This window comes from Eubalaena glacialis, chromosome 6 (assembly GCF_028564815.1).
Source record: "Eubalaena glacialis isolate mEubGla1 chromosome 6, mEubGla1.1.hap2.+ XY, whole genome shotgun sequence".
Taxonomy (NCBI): domain Eukaryota; kingdom Metazoa; phylum Chordata; class Mammalia; order Artiodactyla; family Balaenidae; genus Eubalaena; species Eubalaena glacialis.
Genome location: NC_083721.1, coordinates 119234779 through 119249495, shown reverse-complemented (window position 1 = coordinate 119249495; position 14717 = coordinate 119234779). Strand labels below are relative to the sequence as shown.

Sequence of the window (14717 nt, the reverse complement as noted above, 5' to 3'; positions counted from 1 at the left end):
TGAGCAGAGAGAACAAGACATGGCAGGGGTATGTGACCATTCTTATTTCTTAGCCTACAGACCCAGACACCAAAAAGGGGTTTTGATAATTTACATCCACACTGCGCCTACAGAGGTTTTAGTTTAGAAACAACTCTTCCTTCTGTTGTGAGTCTGGTATCAAAGAACCTGAGTGCTGAGTAGCAGCTGCTGTCACATATAGTGGGCGGTACCGAGGTCTGTCTGGTAGTCCCTGAGCGTGTTGCAGTCGTACATCTCCAGTCCCTCTGGGGTCCGAAGACAGAAGACACTCACAGGGAATCCACATCTCAGAGCTATTAGTGTTCTCAGATCAGACACCTTTTTACCAGGAAGGGAAATGCTCTCCATTATGGGCATTGTCTCTTGGGTCACAGCATTGAACACGCAGAGAGTGGGCTTATCTTCTTCCTAAGGGAAGAGAAAAGAAGGGAACTCAGAAATAAGTGCTGTCTGGGGGTTGGGACAAGGGACAAACATCTTGGAAGGTGGCTCTGAGTGCCTCTAGCTCCCACAACATGGGTGCTAAGGATGAAAGCAAAGGCCAGTTAAGTTCCCTGACTTCTGGTCTGAGTCTCACACTTCTGTCCTGAGGAAATTTACGAGTCCTCCTTCTTTGAGAAAAGTGAAGGAGACGTGGCAGGGCTTTGAGTTTCTTCTTACTTCTTAGTCTACGGACCCAGATACACAAGAGGAGTGGTGAGAATTTATATCCATGCTGTGCTTATGGAGGTGTTAGTTTAGAAACAACTCCTCCATCATGCTGCACTTTAATTTGGAAATACTGTGGATTCTAAACCTCAGTCAACTGAAAAAATTATTTCTATGAGGTTATCTCTGGGGAGTGGAAGTGAGCTCAGGGTGGGAGGAGAGTTTTGCTTATCATTTTATGGTCTTCGTTGTCTGTATGGTTTGACTTTTTTTTTTTTTTTTAATAACCACATGTATTTACTTTTACTATTTAAAAAGGAAAGTACTAGATGTAAGTGAAAAAAGTTTCCTTTTTTCCTTTTATTTTGGAATCTAAATAAGAAAGCAGGTGGAACTGAGATATCTGAAAGAGTTAAGAAAGAAAGTTTGGGAAAGTATTTATTCTTCTGTTAACAGTTAAATCAATCAAACTAAAACTAAAAACACAGCAAAAGGGGAGAATGGGAAGGGAGGGAAGGTTATTAAAATGTTCACTTTTCTAACAACAACAACAAAAAAGAAACTGGCTTTACTTCCTCTTTAGTGGATTCAGGACGATCATGTTTTTCTTTAGTGCGCTGCTGGTGTGGCAGATGTGAGGTGCCGGGAGCTGCCACCGAGGGCTCCGGTAAGAGTAACGTGGGACCTTGAGCAAAACTGAGAAGCAGACCCCTGGCCTCCAGGTTCCTCAAGGGGACTCCAGCCAGTCACTGCTCCCTTGTCCCGCCCGTTACCCTCCCCTTTTCTCCCATCAAATTCATCTAGGGTTTCTGCAGGGACCCCTCCCTACTTCAGGTTTATAATACATTAAATTCATTCCCCACCTACCAGATAACACATTGCCAGAATGTGATCAACATGCAGATCTCTTTAAAAGAGCTTTTAAGGAGTACGTAGTGTTATTGATGAAAGTTTCGGCTGCAGTGCTTTGATCTGGGGTCCATTTCAGTGTCCCAGATCACTGGGAGAGGTTCCGATGTCTTCTGCTGAGCATAAAGCCATTAGCCAGCTGAGCTGCTGGCTGAATTTAAAGTGCTTAGGACAGTTTTTCTCAACAGCTTCTCATAAATCCGCTCAATAAAAATTGAAAGGACATAAGGATTCACCCTTTCCCTTTCACCATGCTCATGTTTTCCTATGACTCCATTAAGGCAGGTATCTGCCTGACCTAATCCATGGGGTATATATGGGCAGGAAGAAATTCCTATGAAAAGTGAATAAAAAGATAGTGAGGAAGAGAGAAAAATTATATTTTATGTAATAGTTGTTCCTTATTTCTTTTATGATTACTCTGATTTCCCTAAAGTTAGCCCTTGGTATAGGTTCTAATTTATATTTAAAATTAAATGTGTAACACGCAAACAAAGCAGCAAAGGCTCAAGTCACCCTTAACAGTTAACTAACTACTGTTTGATGTTAGAAAAATAAGTTTAAAAGATGCTTCTCAGAATATGAATAAACGTTTGCCTCCTTCATTCTAATCTGTGTTATTGTGGAAACTATTGCTTGAGTTTTGTTCATTGTTGTCACCCAGTGCCTAGAATAGTACCTGGTACAGAGTAGACTGTCCATAAATATGTATTGAGTAAATAATTCATAACATATCTGGAGCATAGTTCTCATTGTGCTATTTTAACTCTATATATTCACCATTTTATAAACCTTGTTTTTGTGGGAAACCCATTTTAAGTTCTAGTGCAGCACACCAGTTGGTGACACTTCTTCCTGTTGCTTATACAGAGAATGAGCAGATAGCTGTTGATTACCAGCAACTTGCTAACTCACCTTATCTATTTAAAAAAAGGCATCTATCTATGTGATACCCCTCCCCAAATGTTCTGAATGGGGGAACACTGGTAGTTATACCCAAGACAGTCAGATGCTATTAAATAAGCAATCCCATAAACAAATCACTGTTGGACAAATGTAAAATTATATTTTCTGTTTTACAAACAAACCAAGACACCATGGTAGGAGGTACATACAAAGTGTCTTACTTTTCAATAAAAAAAAAATACATAGATCTATTTCATGGGAATAATTCCACTTTTGTTTTCAAAAAAAAAATGCAGGGGACTTCCCTGGTGGTCCAGTGGCTAAGACACCCCACTCCCAATGCAGGGAGCCCGGATTTGATCCCTGGTCAAATGTGGGAACTAAATCCCACATGTTGCAACTAAAAAGATCCTGCATGCCACAATGAAGATCCCGTGTGCTGCAACTAAGACCCAATGCAGCCAAATAAATTAATTAATTAAAACAAACAAAACAAAAAATAAATGCAAACTCACTGTAAATACACACATGTGCATTAAATAGGAAAAGTTAAGGAGACATAAAAGAGAAGGTAATGCAAGTTTTGAACACCGCAGTATCTTTCACAAATTCTTTTTTTTTTAATTTAATTTAATTTAATTTTTTTATACAGCAGGTCCTTATTAGTCATCAATTTTATACACATCAGTGTATACCTGTCAATCCCAATCGCCCAGTTCATCACACCACCACCCCCACACCCTGCCGCTTTCCCCCCTTGGTGTCCATACGTTTGTTCTCTACATCTGTGTCTCAATTTCTGCCCTGCAAACTGGTTCATCTGTACCATTTTTCTAGGTTCCACATATATGCGTTAATATACGATATTTGTTTTTCTCTTTCTGACTTACCTCACTCTGTATGACAGTCTCTAGATCCATCCACGTCTCTACAAATGACCCAATTTCGTTCCTTTTTATGGCTGAGTAATATTCCATTGTATATATGTACCTCATCTTCCTTATCCATTCATCTGTCGATGGGCATTTAGGTTGCCTCCATGACCTGGCTATTGTAAATAGTGCTACAATGAACATTGGGGTGCATGTGTCTCTTTGAATTATGGTTTTCTCTGGGTATATGCCCAGTAGTGGGATTGCTGGGTCATATGGTAATTCTATTTTTAGTTTTTTAAGGAACCTCCATACTGTTCTCCATAGTGGCTGTATCAATTTACATTCCCACCAACAGTGCAAGAGGGTTCCCTTTTCTCCACACCCTCTCCAGCATTTGTTGTTTGTAGATTTTCTGATGATGCCCATTCTAACTGGTGTGAGGTGATACCTCATTGTAGATTTGATTTGCATTTCTCTAATAATTAGTGATGTTGAGCAGCTTTTCATATGCTTCTTGGCCATCTGTATATCTTCTTTGGAGAAATGTCTGTTTAGGTCTTCTGCCCATTTTTGGATTGGATTGTTTGTTTTTTAAAAATTGAACTGCATGAGCTGTTTATATATATTGGAGATTAATCCTTTGTCCGTTGATTCGTTTGCAAATATTTTCTCCCATTCTGAGGGTTGTCTTTTCGTCTTGTTTGTGGTTTCCTTTGCTGTGCAAAAGCTTTGAAGTTTCATTAGGTCCCATTTGTTTATTTTTGTTTTTATTTCCATTACTCTAAGAGGTGGATCAAAAAAGATTTTGCTGTGATTTATGTCAAAGAGTGTTCTTCCTATGTTTTCCTCTAAGAGTTTTACAGTGTCTGGTCTTACATTTAGGTCTCTAATCCATTTTGAGTTTATTTTTGTGTATGGTGTTAGGGATTGTTCCAATTTCATTCTTTTACATGTAGCTGTCCAGTTTTCCCAGCACCACTTATTGAAGAGACTGTCTTTTCTCCATTGCATATCCTTGCCTCCTTTGTCATAGATTAGTTGACCATAGGTGCGTGGGTTTATCTCTGGGCTTTCTATCTTGTTCCCTTGGTCTATGTTTCTGTTTTTGTGCCAGTACCATATTGTCTTGATTACTGTAGCTTTGTAGTATAGTCTGAAGTCAGGGAGTCTGATTCCTCCAGCTCCGTTTTTTCCCCTCAAGACTGCTTTGGCTATTCAGGGTCTTTTGTGTCTCCATACAAATTTTAAGATTTTTTGTTCTAGTTCTGTAAAAAATGCCATTGGTAATTTGATAGGGATTGCATTGAATCTGTAGATTGCTTTGGGTAGTATAGTCATTTTCACAATATTGATTCTTCCAATCCAAGAACATGATATATCTCTCCATCTGTTGGTATCGTCTTTAATTTCTTTCATCAGTGTCTTATAGTTTTCTGCATACAGGACTCTTGTCTCCCTAGGTAGGTTTATTCCTAGGTATTTTATTCTTTTTGTTGCAATGGTAAATGGGAGTGTTTCCTTAATTTCTCTTTCAGATTTTTCATCATTAGTGTATAGGAATGCAAGAGATTTCTGTGCATTAATTTTGTATCATGCTACTTTACCAAATTCATTGATTAGCTCTAGTAGTTTTCTGGTGGCATCTTTAGTATTCTCTATGTATAGTATCATGTCATCTGCAAACAGTGACAGTTTTACTTCTTCTTTTTCAATTTGTATTCCTTTTATTTATTTTTCTTCTCTGATTGCCGTGGCTAGGACTTCCAAAACTATGTTGAATAATAGTGGTGAGAGTGGACATCCTTGTCTTGTTCCTGATCTTAGAGGAAATGATTTCAGTTTTTCACCATTGAGAATGATGTTTGCTGTGGGTTTGTCGTATATGGTCTTTATTATGTGGAGGTAGTTTCCCTCTATGCCCACTTTCTGGAGAGCTTTTATCATAAATTGGAGTTGAATTTTGTCAAAAGCTTTTTCTGCATCTATTGAGATGCTTGTATGGTTTTTATTCTTCAATTTGTTAACATGGTGTATCACATTGATTGATTTCCATATATTGCAGAATCCTTGCATCCCTGGGATAAATCACACTTGATCATGGTGTATGATCCTTTTAATGTGTTGTTGGATTCTGTTTGCTAGTATTTTGCTGAGATTTTTGCATCTGTATTCATGAGTGATATTGGTCTGTAATTTTCTTTTTTTGTAGTATCTTTGTCTGGTTTTGGTATCAGGGTGATGGTGGCCTCGTAGAATGAGTTTGGGAGTGTTCCTTCCTCTGCAATTTTTTGGAAGAGTTTGAGAAGGATGGGTATTATCTCTTCTCTAAATGTTTGACAGAATTCACCTGTGAAGCCATCTGGTCATGGACTTTTGTTTGTTGGAAGATTTTTAATCACAGTTTCAATTTCATTACTTGTGACTGGTCTGTTCATATTTTCTATTTCTTCCTGGTTCAGTCTTGGAAGCTTATACCTTTCTAAGAATTTGTCCATTTCTTCCAAGTTGTCCATTTTATTGGCATAGAGTTGCTTGTAGTAGTCTCTTAGGATGCTTTGTATTTCTGCGGTGTCTGTTGTAACTGCTCCTTTTTCATTTCTAATTTTATTGATTTGAGTCCTCTCCCTCTTTTTCTTGATGAGTCTGGCTAATGGTTTATCACTTTTGTTTATCTTCTCAAAGAACCAGCTTTTAGTTTTATTGATCTTTGCTATTGTTTTCTTTGTTTCTATTTCATTTATTTCCGCTCTGATCTTTATGATTTCTTTCCTTCTGCTAACTTTGGGTTTTGTTTGTTCTTCTTTCTCTAGTTCCTTTAGGTGTAAGGTTAGACTGTTTATTTGAGATTTTTCTTGTTTCTTGAGGTAGGCTTGTATAGCTATAAACTTCCCTCTGAGAACTGCTTTTGCTGCATCCCATAGGTTTTGGATCATCGTGTTTTCATTGTCATTTGTCTCCAGGTATTTTTTGATTTCCTCTTTGATTTTCTTAGTGATCTCTTGGTTATTTAGTAACGTATTGCTTAACCTCCATGTGTTTGTGTTTTTTACTTTTTTTTCCCTGTAATCCATTTCTAATCTCATAGCGTTGTGGTCAGAAAAGATGCTTGATATGATTTCAATTTTCTTAAATTTACTGAGGCTTGATTTGTGACCCAACATGTGATCTATCCTGGAGAATGTTCCATGTGCACTTGAGAAGAAAGTGTAATCTGCTGTTTTTGGATGGAATGTCCTATAAATATCAATTAAATCTATCTGCTCTATTGTGTCATTTAAGGCTTCTGTTTCCTTATTTATTTTCATTTTGGATGATCTGTCCATTGGTGTAAGTGAGGTGTTAAAGTCCCCCACTACTATTGTGTTACTGTTGATTTCCTCTTTTAGAGCTGTTAACAGTTGCCTTATGTATTGAGGTGCTCCTATGTTGGGTGCATATATATTTATAATGGTTATATCTTCTTCTTGGATTGATCCCTTGGTCATTATGTAGTGTCCTTCCTTGTCTCTTGTAACATTCTTTATTTTAAAGTCTATTTTATCTGATATGAGTATTGCTACTCCAGCTTTCTTTTGATTTCCATTTGCATGGAATATCTTTTTCCATCCCCTCACTTTCAGTCTGTAAGTGTCCCTACGTCTGAAGTGGGTCTCTTGTAGACAGCATATAGATGGGTCTTGTTTTTGTGTCCATTCAGCAAGCCTGTGTCTTTTGGTTGGAGCATTTAATGCATTCACGTTTAAGGTAATTATCGATATGTATGTTCCTATGACCATTTTCTTAATTGTTTTGGGTTTGTTTTTGTAGGTCCTTTTCTTCTCTTGTGTTTCCCACTTAGAGAAGTTCCTTTAGCATTTGTTGTAGAGCTGGTTTGGTGATGCTGAATTCTCTTAGCTTTTGCTTGTCTGTAAAGCTTTTGATTTCTCCATCGAATCTGAATGAGATCCTTGCTGGGTAGAGTAATCTTGGCTGTAGGTTCTTCCCTTTCATCACTTTAAGTATATCATGACCCTCCCTTCTGGCTTGTAGAGTTTCTGCTGAGAAATCAGCTGTTAACCTTATGGGAGTTCCCTTGTATGTTATTTGTCATTTTTCCCTTGCTGCTTTCAATAATTTTTCTTTGTCTTTAATTTTTGCCAGTTTGATTACTGTGTGTCTCGGCGTGTTTCTCCTTGGGTTTATCCTATATGGGACTCTCTGCCTTTCCTGGACTTGGGTGGCTATTTCCTTTCCCATGTTAGGGAAGTTTTTGACTATAATCTCTTCAAATATTTTCTCTGGTCCTTTCTCTCTCTCTTCTCCTTCTGGGACCCCTATAATGCGAATGTTGTTGCGTTTAATGTTGTCCGAGAGGTCTCTTAGGCTGTCTTCATTTCTATTCATTCTTTTTTCTTTATTCTGTTCCGCAGCAGTGAATTCCACCATTCTGTCTTCCAGGTCACTTATCTGTTCTTCTGCCTCAGTTATTCTGCTATTGATTCCTTCTAGTGTAGTTTTCATTTCAGTTATTGTATTGTTTATCTCTGTTTGTTTGTTCTTTAATTCTTCTAGGTCTTTGTTAAGCATTTCTTGCATCTTCTTGATCTTTGCCTCTATTCTTTTTCTGAGGTCCTGGATCACCTTCACTATCATTATTCTGAATTCTTTTTCTGGAAGGTTGCCTATCTCCACTTCATTTAGTTGTTTTTCTGGGGTTTTATCTTGTTCCTTCATCTGGTACATAGCCCTCTGCCTTTTCATCTTTCTGTGAATGTGGTTTTTGTTCCACAGGCTGCAGGATTGTAGTTCTTCTTGCTTCTGCTGTCTGCCCTCTGGTGGTTGAGCCTATCTAAGAGGCTTGTGTAAGTTTCCTGATGGGAGGGACTGGTGGTGGGTAGAGCTGACTGTTGCTCTGTAGGCAGAGCTCAGTAAAACTTTAATCCACTTGACTGCTGATGGGTGGGGCTGGCTTCCCTCCCTGTTGGTTGTTTGGCCTGAGGCAACCCAACACTGGAGCCTACCCGGGCTCTTTGGTGGGGCTAATGGCGGACTCTGGGAGGGCTCAGGCCAAGGAGTACTTCCCAGAACTTCTGCTGCCAGTGTCCTTGTCCCCACAGTGAGCCACAGCCACCGCCCACCTCTGCAGGAGACCCTCCAACACTAGCAGGTAGGTCTGGTTCAGTCTCCCCTGGGGTCACTGCTCCTTCCCCTGCGTCCCGATGCGCACACTACTTTGTGTGTGCCCTCCAAGAGTGGAGTCTCTGTTTCCCCCAGTCCTGTCGAAGTCCTGCAATCAAATCCCACTAGGCTTCACAGTCTGATTCTCTAGGAATTCCTCCTCCCGTTGCTGGACCCCCAGGTTGGGAAGCCTGACGTGGGGCTCAGAACCTTCACTCCAGTGGGTGGACTTCTGTGGTGTAAGTGTTCTGCAGGCTGTGAGTCACCCACCCAGCAGTTATGGGATTTGATTTTACTGTGATTGTGCCCCTACCATCTCATTGTGGCTTCTCCTTTGTCTTTGGATGTGGGGTATCTTTTCTGGTGAGTTCCAGTGTCTTCCTGTTGATGATTGTCCAGCAGACAATCTGGTGTTCTCGCAAGAGGGAGTGAGAGCACGTCCTTCTACTCTGCCTCTTGGTTCCCCCCCCCCTTTTTTTTTTTTTTTAATATATTTTGCTATTTTGGAGTTGCAGCACCAAATAAGCAGAAACATGCCCCAAGTGTTCCAGAGTAGACCAAAAGGGGAAATAATGTTTGTTTTTGTTAAACTGCAAGTTGAGATGTCTTCATAAACATCTTAGCCTCATGAACTTCTCCTTTTTTATGATAGTCATTCTGGAGAGGTTATACTTGCAGTCTAGGACAGTGAATTGAAACAACTTTCTTCGACAAATTCTTTTTTTTTCACCCTCGGCTGCGCTTCATGGCTTGCAGGATCTTAGCTCCCCACAGTTTCTGACCAGGGCTTGAACCCCGGCCCTCAGCAGTAAGAGCATGGAGTCCTAACCACTGGACTGCCAGAGAATTCCCCACCAAATTCTTTATATACTATTCTTTAAGGCTTTAAGATTAGAAAAAAATAGCCATTTTATTTAGAAACATGTTTTTATTTGTAAATTATACATCTTAAGGAGCATGTTTATACATGTTTTTGTGTTTAAATTGTGTTTAAAATCTAAATTCACATATGCATCTCATAGATTTTGGTGTTTTTTTTTTTTTATAAATTTATTTATTTATTTGGTTGCATTGGGTCTTTGTTGCTGTGCGCAGGCTTTCTCTAGTTGCGGCGAGTGGGGGCTACTCTTCATTGTGGTGTGTGGGCTTCTCATTGCAGTGGCTTCTCCTGTTGTGGAGCACGGGCTCTAGGCGCGCTGGCTTCAGTTGTTGTGGCACGTGGGCTCAGTAGTTGTGGCTCACGGGCTCTAGAGCGCAGGCTCAGTAGTTGTGGCGCACGGGCTTAGTTGTTCTGAGGCATGTGGGATCTTCCCAGACCAGGGCTCAAACCCGTGTCCCCTGCATTGGCAGGTGGATTCTTAACCACTGCACCACCTGGGAAGTCCCTAGATTTCGGTGTTTTAAAAGTGCCTTTTGAAAGCTAAAATGTATATGATTTTGAATCAATTTTAGACCTACTACTATAGTTCAAACTTCTCCAATTTGTCTGATAGACATCTACTCAATGGTGCCACAAATAACACAATCTTTCACCATAAAACAACTTTCCAAGGATGCCAGAAAGAATTAACTAAGTTTTAACTGCAGCCTTCCGTTGGTGGAAGTATTGTGATAGAAGGAGGCAGGGGAAGCCATAAAGAGTGTTAGGGAGGGAGTTCCCTGGTGGCTTAGTGGTTAGGATTCCGGGCTTTCATTGCTGTGGCCCGGGTTCAATCCCTGGTGAGATCCCATAAGCTGTGCAGTGTGGCAAAAAAAAAAAAAAAAGAGTGTTAGGGAGAATGAGTCTCCCTCACAGTTTAGAAGATACAAACTGCCAGATGGTTGCTTCTCAGCCCCCTTTGCTGTGCGACCCAGATGTGTGACCAGGGTGCTGCCCAGTCAAGCCTCCCCATCCACCTCCACTTTGAATTCAGAGCCAGGAAGGCAGAGAAGCAGCATACACAGGGACTCTTCCCTGGCAGTGGCAGATCTGAAGCACTGCTGGCCTGGCAACAGGGCTGGCAGCTGCGTCCAGTGCCTGTTTTGAGGGTGGCTGTGCCGGGGGCCTTCCTGGACTAGTTGTGGGTCATGATTTAGAAATTATTTCTGGCTGCATAATCTCTGAGCCTGATTCTCTAATCTTCCTGTCAAGACTGTGAACTACACAATAGCCTTTCTTATATGTTTGTTTTCCTCTTTAATTGTCCAGGTTCCTTTCTGCTGCTTGCAACCTAAGAACCCTGATGGTGGATAGGGAAAAGCACTAAGACTGGAGCACTTTACCTCAAGGGTAGAAGGGGAGGAGAGATGCCACAGCAAGGGAGGGAACCCAAACCCCGAAATGCATCTCAATACCTATGACGTTTCTCACAACAATCATATACCTTCTTGTTTATTTTCATACTTTATCCCTCAAGCCTTCATCAACTTATTTACTCAACACATATTTATGGAGAGCCTACTGTGTGCCAGGTATTATTCTATGCACTGGGTGACAACAATGAACAAAACTCAAGCAATAGTTTCCACAGTTACGTGGGTTAGAATGAAGGAGGTAAATGGCAATAGCACCTCTGCATGCCACACAGTGACCCAGGCCTTTGCAATGCCTCACGCGTGGTTTACAGGAACACTGCAACAGCATCAGCAATGAATGGGCAGGGCTGAAACCTGTGCTAATAGAACATGGAGATACATGCCAGAGAAAATATTTCTTATGGCTTCTATAGGAGTTCTTTTCCAAAGAAAGAAAAATTAAGGCAATGTTCTTTCCCCACTGTTCTTATGCCATCCCCCATTCACTTTTCCAAATGTGTCTACATTACCATTAAAGGAGAAAGTGTAATTAGCAGAGAAACTGGAAAATCTATTGACTCTTTAGAATAGAACACCTCCATTTATCTAACGTCTTTCCTGCTTTTCACACAAGCAAAACCTTGTAATCCATACAAAAATATAAGGGCAATAAAGAAACCAAATAGTCCGGATTTATTTCATGACACATGGTATCTACTTACATCTTTTTAAAAAGAAAAAATTGCTTACTTGCCAAGTTTTTGGTTCATATCATGCTATTTCTAAGTTGTACCAAAATAAATTGAGACTCTAGCTTTCCTAGATTCTCAGAAAATAGAACTAATTGCATGAAGTAACATAGTTAGATAGGAAAAGTACTACTTAAGTTTGTATGCATCTAATTATGCAATAAAGCAATAATATGACTTAGAAGGTAGCCTTTGGTTACCTAAGATAGATCAAACAGTATAGAGTTGATATGACTTCATTCTTTGAAGCAAGGGATGTTTTCATAAAGTATTTTCGTTGTTACAAACCCAATTTGGACGTTATCATACATAAACAGTGAATAGTGTGGACTTTTGAAATAGGCCTGTTTTATCATCTAATTTAACAGGAACTGAGTTAGGATGGAAACCAGTATTTATGGCTTTGCAGGTAATTCTCTTCCTTCAGATTCAAGATACTGTTTTCCTTCCCAAAACTAGTGATAAATTCTCTAAATGTGATTCTGCCAGAGAAGGTGAAGATGAAGATCAGTAAAAATTCTATGGAACTTGAGAGTTTTTAATTAAACCCTTCATGTCGGCCAGTCCTGTGACTCATAATTATATTCTGCCTGGGCTTTCTAGAATAGTCTTTTACCTCTACATTCTGTTCTTGTCATTAGCAGTTTAGAACTCCAGGGAAAGGTTAGAGTTCAGTGCAAAGGCAGCTTGCATCACTGTGACAGATGATGCTTAATTGGCAGAAGTTATGAAATATTTTTGTAAGTAAAACTATGAACACAGTTTACTTTGGGGAGGAAAATTGGGGGCCAGAGGTAGGAGAGAGACTTTTTACTGTGTATCCTGCTGTACCACTGGAATTGAGCACCATGCGAATGTACTACCTACTCAAAAATAAATAAAAATTTTTTTAAATAATAAAATAAAGTCAGTGCTTAGTTGAGTAAAAGTATTCTATTCATACTCTTAACACACTTTGTCTACATCCCTGAATAGCTATGGTTCAATTAGATTCCTCTAGCTATTTCAAATATTAGTATTGATCTTATACCACTATCTCCAAGTAAGCAAACAACAAAAAAGTCTTGAACATCATTATTGGTATTGGAGAATTCCAGGAAATTTTAGCAGGTTTATACTGTACAGTAACAAAAACACAGTATGTGTATACATATTTAAAGACATGAGACATTTAAGAAATGACATAGAATTTAGGTCTGCTTAAAAAAGTATTATACTACAATTTTCTGAGTATCAGAGGGAGAAAAGCAGAAGAAATTAGAATTGTTTTTATTTCCTTTTTTGATAACTAGACATTTTTCAAGAACCTAAAAATAATACCTCTAAAATCAGGAACAAGACAAGGATGCCCACGCTTGCCACTCTTATTCAACATATTGGGAAGTTCAAGCCAGAGCAATTAAGCAAGAAAAAGAAAGGAAAGGCATTCAAATTAGAAAGGAAGATGTAAAGCTGTCACTATTTATGGATGACATGATTTTATATAGAGAAACCCTAAAGACTCCACCAAAAAACTATTAGAAATAATGAACAAAGTTGCAGGGTACAAAATCAACCTTCAAAAATCTGTTGCATTTCTAGATGGTAACAATGAACTAGCAGAAAGAGAAATTAAGAAAACAATCCCATTTACAATCACAACAAAAAGAATAAAATACCTAGGAATAAATTTAACCAAGGAGGTGAAAGACCTGTACACTGAAAACTATAAGACGTTGTTGTATGAAACCGAAGAAGACACAAAGAAATGGAAAGATATGCCATGCTCATTGACTGTAAGAAGCAACATTGTTAAAATGTCCATAATAACAAAAACAATCTACAGATTCAATGCAATCCTTATCAAGATCCCAAGGACATTTTTCACAGAAATAGAACAAAAAAATCCTAAAATTTATATGGAACCACAGAAGACCCTGAATAGTCAAAGCAATTTTGAGAAAAAAGAACAAAGCTGAAGGTATCACACGCTCTGATTTCAAACTATATTACAAAGCCATAGTAATAAAAATGGCATGGTATTGGCAGAACAACAGATGTATAGATTAATGGAACAGAATTGAGAGCTCCAAAATAAACCCACACATATATGGACAATTAATTTACAACACAGGAGCAAAGAACATACAATGGAGAAAGGATAGTCTCTTCAATAAATGTTGCTGAGAAAACTGGATAGCCACATTAAAAGAAAAGAAAGAAAGAAAAAGGAAAGACACTAGATCAATATCTCATACCATACACAAAAATCAACTCAAAATAGATTAAAGACTTAAATGTAAGTTTAAGAAAACTTACCAAACCATAAAATGCAATAGAATAGAACATAGGCAGTATGCATTTTGACATTGGTCTTAGCAATATCTTTCTAGATATGTCTCCTCAGGCAAGGGAAACAAAAGGAAAACAAATGGTACTAAAACAAACTAAAAAGATTCCACAGAGCAAAACAGTAATTCAAAAAGATATATGCACCCCTATATTCATTGCAGCATCATTTACCATAGCCAAGATATGGAAACAACATAAATGCCCATCAATGAACAAATGGATAAAGAAGATGTGGTGTGTATGTGTATGTATATATACACACACAACGTATATATATATATATATATATATATATATATATATATATATATATATATATATATATACACATACAATGGAACTACTCAGGCTTAAAAATGATTAAATCTTGCCATTTGTGACAACATGATGGACCTAGAGGAATTTATGGTAAGTGAAATAAGTTAGATGGAGAAAGACAAATACCATATGATTTCATTCATACATGGAATATAAAAAACAAGCAAACTAACACAAAAAATTGAACAAACCAAACCAAAACGTAGATATAGAGAGCAGAATAGTGGTTAGCAGAGGGGAAGGGGTGGTGGGAGGAGGACGAGATGGGTAAAGGGGATCAACTGTGTGGAGACGGATGGAAACTAAATTTCTAGTGGTGAGCACGCTGTAGAGTATAAAGAAGTAGAAATATAATACTGTACACATGAAAGATATGTAATGTAATGTTATAAACCAATGTTACCCCAATAAAAAATAAACTTTAAAAATGTATCTAAAAAAGCATAATAAGATTAAAAAAAATAAATACATGAATAAATGCTTATAAGACATTAAAACATGTATAAAATATGGCCTTTTTATTTACATA

At 38.4% G+C, this 14717-nt stretch overlaps 1 protein-coding gene across 1 annotated transcript in view; it reads right to left on the bottom strand.

Annotated features, from left to right (window-relative positions):
- Positions 1-14717, bottom strand: part of ANKUB1 (ankyrin repeat and ubiquitin domain containing 1) — a 41005-nt gene that overhangs the window by 23777 nt on the left and 2511 nt on the right. Inside the window, exon 3 of the mRNA XM_061193553.1 lies at positions 213-429. Within this exon, the coding sequence (XP_061049536.1) occupies positions 213-429 (217 nt within the window). The remainder of the gene's footprint in view (positions 1-212; positions 430-14717) is intronic.